The 8,124-nt window shown below is 39.7% G+C and overlaps 1 protein-coding gene across 1 annotated transcript in view; it reads left to right on the top strand.

The window, feature by feature from the left end:
* Positions 1-4,850, top strand: part of FKBP14 (FK506 binding protein 14, 22 kDa) — a gene marked incomplete at its 5' end in the record, with an annotated part of 7,329 nt that extends 2,479 nt beyond the window's left edge. Inside the window, 2 exons of the mRNA XM_009578077.1 lie at positions 2,397-2,524; positions 4,327-4,850. Of these exons, the coding sequence (XP_009576372.1) occupies positions 2,397-2,524; positions 4,327-4,485 (287 nt within the window). The remainder of the gene's footprint in view (positions 1-2,396; positions 2,525-4,326) is intronic.
* Between the last annotated feature and the right edge of the window lie 3,274 nt (positions 4,851-8,124).

Genomic DNA, 8,124 nt, shown 5'->3' on the forward strand with positions numbered 1-8,124 from the left:
GTCAAGCTAGAAGGGGTTGCTTAGGTAACAGTTGGCTTTTTGGCTGTTGCATCTGTGTTTGTGGTAATACTTCATGAATGTGCATGTGCAAGCCTTGTTCTTGTTTGCAGGTTTCTTTTAGAACCTGAAGAAACTCCCTGTACTGCTGCCCAAGCAGTTCTTAGCTGATACAGTGAAAAGTCACCATTTTTTTTTCCATACAGGGACATTTAATTCTCTCCCTCTTAGCTATTTTCAGTTTGGGCCGTGGTCCCTGTTATCCACAGTGAGATATGCAGGTACATGGGCAGTCATGCTGGCATCTACTGAAAATGTATTGAATGATGTACAGACAGATAAAAGCATTGTTTGTAGTGTTTTCTCCACCTGTCTGCTACTGATGGTGTTTGGGCATTTTCCTTTCAAACGTTTCCAGATTCCTATTTTAATAGGAGGGCCAGATCTGCAATTTGCAGTTAAATGAGTGGCAGTTTGAAAGATGCAGGAAAGTTACTTTTTCTGCTTTAGGGAGTTTGTTTTAGTTAACTTTTTTTTTGAGCAATTACTAGAATGTTTTGTCATGACAACAGTTATCACAAATGACCTAAGGTGATGCAAGGTTTCAAAGCAGAAAGGATAAATGTCTTGGAACACATAATCCTTCCTGCGACTGCCCTCTCCCATTAATCTGAGACTGTTTTAGGAATGAGAAGTGTTTGCATGCCTGTATCTTCTGGCAAGTAGGGCTGAACATAGGCTAAGTAGTACTCTATATTACTCCAAGCATACTCCATACCCTCCTTTCCTGAAAGTATCCTTTTAAAACATCTCTTTCTAGAAGCTGTGGTTTGGGGTTCAAGAGATAGTATTAGAAGTAATGATGTTCCTAGTAGAGAACAGGAGACTTGTGGTGGTCAGTTAATTGACTGTATGCAGGGCACAACTGTAAATTTTTCCACAAAAAGATATTAAGTTGCAGTGCTCACGTAGTCATCACAGGCCTAATTGTCTTGATGAATATGTAAAGGACTACAGTTGTTCTTCAAAGACTTGCAAGCCTCATCTCTGTGTTTAGTGCAAGGCCGAACAAGTAAACACTGCTAGCTGCTGTAAGAAATTACTTGCTTTAGGAAAACTTTGAAGTATTTGAACATAATTATGTTGCTATTTTCAAATGATGCCCTTGAAGACAGAATTATTCCACATTCTTCATGCTTTCCTCTGAATGTACGTAATTTCACTAGCCTCCCACCTAGTGCCTTGCTTGCTGTCTGACTTGAATGGTGAGTCAGATGCCTTTTTCTGTAATGCTCAGAAAAATTACCTGTGTTCCAAACTCTAAGCAGGCCACTGTGCCCTGTATTTCTAGAAGTTCTGCACATTTATTCATCCCAGAAATCTACAAGCCCATTTGTTGCTGCAGCTCAGGGTGTATTTAACACCATAGCTCCAAAATAGTAGGTGTGTATTAGTTTTTTCCCTATCTTCTAAAGGCACAGGAATATTTTTTGGGTGCTGCCATCCAATATAGAAATATATTTTGTCCTATTCAACCTCTCTACATATAAGGAGCAAAGTGGTGTGCTAAAAGGTATTTGACTGTAGCTTCAGCCATCAGCGTGAAGGCATATCACACCATTGTAAAAGCCAATGCCTGATAAACTCAAATCTGGGGGAGAGGAAGGGGATGGTCTTTGGCACTATTAGGAAATTATTAGTCTGTTCACCAGCATCAAAAATGGAATGATGCCAACACATGTCTTCTGAGCAGGTTTATATACTTAGTTTCTGCTGTGTGTTTGAAAATAGCTCAGTGCTTTGTGTGGCAGTCCACACAGAGACAGCTGTGGGATACTGATAGCATTGCTGCCCTTTTGCCTTTCTCTGCAAGAAGGGTTTTTCCAGTGGGAGAATAGCGGGTACAAGGTGTCAATTGACAGTGGAGAGGAATCTGGAGACTGGCGGGGTTATGATGTATCAGGAGGACTGAACTCTACCTTCTTGCTACCCTGTCCATCGGTCTTGGCTCTATGTTGCGGTAGTGGCCACCTGGCTGGCTGGCTGGTCCCCTTCACTGTTTTCCACTTGCACTCTATCTGGCTCTGGCCATGAAAAAAAGATTCAAGAATGTTGTCTCAAACCTGTGATGAAGATTGCTGAATATGAGCTCACATCAACACGTCTCTAACAAAACTAGTTGCATCTAAAGTGCTGTAAGGGCTGCTCAGGGTCCAGGCTACACTCTGAAATAGTTACACTTAACCACTGTTACAGATACTTATCCTGCAATTTGAAGTAACAAGGATGTTTTGAAAGTAGTAGGATTACTGGAACATTGCTCTGATGCATATGGCTTTTGTACGGCACTGAATATGTAGTTGTTTTTAACTTTTCTCCATGTTTATCATTTTGGGCAGGAAAAATTCCACCTGAGAGCACGCTGATTTTCAACATTGACCTTCTAGAAATTAGGAATGGACCAAGGTCTCATGAGTCATTCCAGGAGATGGATCTTAACGATGACTGGAAACTGTCCAAGCAAGAGGTAGGTGGGTTACCCTTGTGAGCAAACTTACCAGGATGAGATAGTGGAAAGGGAAAGATAAGCTTAACTTGATCCTGTTAGGGAAGTATCTAAACACAGGTTAGATTTTAGCTACTACTGTGCACAGAGCAACTCTGCAAGCAGAATACATGCTATTTAAGAGTGCTTAAAGCAATTATTTATTGGGCAATGCTAATGAGTTGTTAGCATAACTACTGAACTGATACGCTTATCATGAATGGTAAGACACCTAAAAAGTTATTGCTGGCCAGGTGGTCGTTAGTCATGTGGGGAACAGTGAGTCTCTCTTCTTCCCTGGAGACTACTTTCAATGTTGCTGCCTTCCAATTCTCTGCTTTTTTTTTGCCTTTGGAGTTTTATGCCTTTCTGTGTTGGTATCTTCCCTACTGAATGCTCTTGAACTATTATTCCTGGCTCAGAAATTAAGCTCCTGTCTGTGCTTTGCCTTTCTTGCATGGCTTCAGCTCACATACTTTCCTACACCTTAACAATAGGGGGTTTTTTTCAGTAAAACTAAGCCAAGGATGCACATCTATGCTGCACCACACTGAGCCTTGGATCCCAGTGGCACTGCTGGACTGGGCGTTCAAAAGCGGCCTCGATAAGCTGAGGCATAGGCATGTGACCAATGTGTGCCCCACATGTATGGGACACTTGGATAAAGTAAAACATCTTAGAAATAAAACCAGACTTCAGGGCTTTTTGGAGTTAGTGCTGATTTACTAATAAAATGGAACTAGAAATTCTTCTGCTGTAGGGCAGTCCTGTTTCATAGCATTCACTGTCTGAAGGATGTGTATTCAGCATTATTCACCTTCTGTTTGCCTCTTATTGTCAGTCTTCTGCTTTTCCGATGTGCAGAATTCATCCATGAGAAGTTAGGATAAACCACTGCATTCTTTTTGATTTGGGGCTGGTACAATTTGCTAGACCCAAAAGACTAATCTTTCATACTGTGCATCAGACAGCGTCAGTGTGTCCAGTGTCTGTGTATTAGAAATGCAAGCAATGACCCTAACAAATACCAGAATATGAAATGAATAAAACAGACCTGAAACATGGCCCATTTATCTTGCTGGTAACAGTCCACAGTTACAGTTCTTGTTATATAAGTGGTATCTGTTTAACAGGTGGGTATGTTGGTATTGATATTCTTGTAGAAGGCTCTGCAATTTAGAACACTTGGGATCTCAATAGTTAAACCTTAAACTCGGTAAAAATAATCTGACGTTGTTCAAAAAACTGCTCAGTAACTGTTCCAGTAGTCTGTTTAAAAGCTACCTTGAATCTTTGTCCTTCAAAATTTTGAGATGTCTGGAAATAAACCTTTATTAATGTAGTTCCTATTAGAGCAGCAAATGTTGAGATTGTGAACAGATTTGGGGCGGCTGTTTACATCTACTGGTTTGTCAAAATGCTAGGATGTGAAAAAGCTGTTTGGGTCTCTGACCAATTGGTAGCTAATAACTTCTGCCTAGCTATTTACACTTTGCTGTGTAGACATCAGATGATAGGTTTTCCTGGCTCATTTTTCATTCAGATACCATAAAGGTGTGGCAACTGATCTGCTAGTTTTACTGTCATTTATATTACTGAAGAGTCTTTCATCACTGAGTGGGGCTGCAGAATCAGTCAGACAAGTATTATTCTGCCAGTGGCAGAGGAAGGAAGGTATCTATTGTCTATTACTACCATCCTGAACATAGTGGCCCTCTCTTATGCTACAGTAATCAATTCTTTCATAAGCCTAAAAACATTAACTCTCACTTTTTGTCTAATAGGTGAAAATTTACTTGAAGAAAGAATTTGAAAGGCATGGAGCAGTGGTAAATGACACCCAGCATGATGCTTTGGTTGAAGACATATTTGATAAAGAAGATGAAGATGGTGATGGGTTTATATCTGCAAGGGAATTTACGTACAAGCATGATGAGCTGTAGAAAAGGGTGGCATAATTTTTTTGACACAAATGGCAGTGACTTAGACTGTCTGGTTCTCTTGTCTTAATTCTGTGTTTTGGAGTTGACAGCTGCTGTTGGCAAAGAAACACTCTTTGTTTATATAAAATAATTTCTGTTCATAATGTACAAATGTTTTAAACTATTTTAAAGTATGAAAATGTACCTCCTTTTATGCAGCAGACTTGCACATCAGTGTTTTTTAAATTTGTATTAACTTATTTTTCAGAAATGAAACAAACTTTCCAGTTATCAAACATTGTGAAAATCAAAATCCAGTTCAGTGCCTTTCTGTGATTTGTTTGTGTGTTAAGATCAGTTTCAGTGACCCCTAGACTTCTAGTCTGTGGCTTAATTACTTGACCTTCCTTCTTGTATGTCACTGCTTGAAAAGCAGTGTGCTGACCTTGCTTTTTTTTTCTGCAGATTTTTAAAAGATATGCTAGAAGGCATCAGCATCTCCTTATACAGCTGAGAAACTGATACAAAGCTGAATGAGAAGAATGACTATCCTGATTTTGCTCTTCTAAAGGGAGAGTGTTACCAACCATGCCACTAATTGTCTGCATTTTTCTTTAAATATGTGAACAAAGTAGGAGTTAAATGTCAGATTTTCACTTTTAATGTCAGCAACATTCTAGGAAATGTCTGTAATTTGGAAAATAGCAAGTTATGCTGCAGTGCAGAGGTGGTGTCCTTTACATATAAACACACGTTTGTTTTGAAACTTGGAGCTCGCATTCATGAAGAAAGATCATACCTTTCTCCTCTCAAGTTTTGAGGGAGATCTTGAGCAAAATGTTACAAGTCTGAAGTTTTTACCATTTGCAGAAGGGAAAAAAAAAAGGATCAGTATTGTCTGAAGAAGAATTTGCATTGGCTTGCCTGCTTTGCTACTGCCTGAGTTGCAGAACTTCTTTCATCATTGTCCCTTTGCAGTATGTTCACAGGTAGCACACAAGTGATGTGAATTTTAAATAATAAAGTGACTTTTTTAGAAAAATAGAGGCATGAGGCAAATATTATGGTTCTGTGTCTTTACAGAGGTGGAGACCATGAGGATTTCAAATCTATTTTGTGTTTGTTTGAACTGCTTCTGGAGAGGAAGAAACATACAGCAATTGTCCATGGGCTCTTAAAGGAGAGGGCAAGGTATCTCGGGGAAGGAATTAGCCTGTATTCTGGCACCACTAATATGGGTCTCTGAACACAGTATTTAACTCAAAAATGTTGCTCAAGGCTATGTAGGAACATAAAGCAAATCCTGTTGTATGAAATTGAGATTGCTGCATTGTACTAATGCTTAACTATTGCCAAGTGAGTCTACATTCAAGGTTCTCAATGCTGTAGATGAGCTAGATGTTTTCCCTGCCACCTAGTGTTGCAAGTAAGTATTAGAAGACTAGTTTATTAAACAGAGTTCAGCTGCATATGGATATTACAGCTTGCTGTCAATAGCAACTGTTTGGGGCGGAGGGGAGGTGTAAGTGAAGGTACACAGTGGTTGGGATTTTTTGTTTGGTTTTTTCTTTCTTCCAGCATCTGGCATTTTGTGGCTGATGGTCTACATGATACGGAATTGTGGCCACATATTTTGTTCTCATTAACCTTTAGGTCTTTTTCTTCAATGATGCCATATAGTTTTCTTGAAACAATTTATACTTTTGCTTCCATAGTGTTCTACAGCAGTGAGTTTCACAGTAGAATAGTGTAAGAAAATACTTCCCGTCGTTTTTAGGCTTGTTGCCTGTCCTGATTCTTGTATTGTGAGGAAATAATGATAATCGTTACCTATTCAGCTCTTCTTACTGGTCATGATTTTGCATATTGATATTTTTTTCTCATTGCTTATGAAAACTAAGCTTGCCCGACTTCAGCTCTCCCAAGGTTGCTTGCATGTTCTGTGCTGGGTGTCTTGATTTCCCCTACAGTCACGAGAGCACTAGGCACTTGGGGGCAACTCATCACATTTATGTTGTTTTTGTTGTATTGGGATAGATGCCTTACCAGATAAGTTTCCTGTCTTCATTGACTACATTGGGGAGCCTAGGCAATTAGCATAGCCTAGGCCAAGGAGGGCAAATAGGATATGAAGTTGACTGTTAAGGCAATCTTGCTTAGAAGGTGGGAACTGGCAGGCACTCGACCAACCAAAGGGGAAATACGGTGTGCGTGCGCTGCTGGGAAGAGCAGAACTGAGACTTGCATCGAGTCTGACAGGGTTTTAGATGATTGATTGCTGTGTTTATCATGTTCTCCGAAAATCTGGCTGGGAAATGAAAGGATAAAAGCATGAAATAAAACTTGGCCCAGATCATTGATCAAATACATAAAAAGGTAAGCTTAGATAATGCGGTGCCAGTGTATGTCTTCAGTAAGGGCCAACTGTTGTTTCATTTGTATTAAATAGGACTTCCAGAGTCAGTGAATGCTGTGAAATGTACATATGCATTACATTCTACTTGGATTTTTAAAGCATTTCATAAAAATAACTTTCAGTGAATATGTACTGTAGTTAATCTGTTAATGCTAGCACAGTATTAAAGCTGCAGGACCAAGATGCTTTATTTGGTGTTGTGTGTAGGTTTGTCAGATGAGTGGATGGTTTTTGTTCTTAGTGCTTTTCTTGGTAGCTGTGTTAAATTTCTGAAATTGAACCGAAAAAAAAAAATTTCAAAAGTGCAGAATCAGCAACAGATTTGAGAAGCACTTCAACTTTATTACCATTTGCTATTGTTAAAGTCCTTCTGTGAAGATGAAGGGATTTCTTAGGTAGAAATAGCACTGCCTGTCTTAACCTCAATTACATCTGCAGGGCATACTGCATACTGCTGCAATGCCAGCAGGAGCCAGCTAGCTACCTGCAGGAGAGCAGAGGCTGCCTGTCCTCCAAGGGGAGAACGAATATTGGAACTTAAGTGCCACTCAGCAACATTTTGGCTGGCTTACGTGTGAAGCGCAGGGTGTATTTCCCCTGAAGAAACAAACCCTCGCTGCTTTTCTGTAAAATGCAGCACTTGAAAAAGTGGAGAGGGCTCAAAACAGTGTTGTGAGCATGTACCAGATCGTTCCTCCTGCAGCTTATAGCCTTCTTCACACATTTCTTGTTGTTTTGTGGTTATATGGGAAGATAAGTACTGATGGTTTTTAGAATGGCAGCCTGTCATTCAGAGCCACTATCCAGCAATTACAGTGGGAGTTGCTGCCTTCTGTAGGTACAGAAGCAGCCTTCAGAGATAGTTTTATTTGAAAATTCTTGATACGCAATGCAGTGACACAAGAAAGCTTTTGGCAAAGCTTCAGGAATGGTGCCTATAGTCTGAAATGTTTTTTAAAGCTTTCTTTTTTTGAGATCAACTGACAAGGCAAAAAAGTGCTGAAAATGAAGGAATCACTTTGTTGGGTCTTAAATCTTTGCTTTTCAGTACCTTATGTCTTTGTGCTGCCAGCAACATCCCCAGTATAGAGGTGTTTTGGTGAGTACTATATATGACAGAGTCATAAAACTGCAGTGTTAAGTACATATTGAACAAACTGCTACCATAGTTTCTTCTTCATGACATTTAGAACGAAAATGATCCATAGCATGTTTCCTGAGTACTTCGGTGTAAAAATAGGTGG

Source organism: Fulmarus glacialis, unplaced genomic scaffold (assembly GCF_000690835.1).
Source record: "Fulmarus glacialis isolate BGI_N327 unplaced genomic scaffold, ASM69083v1 scaffold35365, whole genome shotgun sequence".
Taxonomy (NCBI): domain Eukaryota; kingdom Metazoa; phylum Chordata; class Aves; order Procellariiformes; family Procellariidae; genus Fulmarus; species Fulmarus glacialis.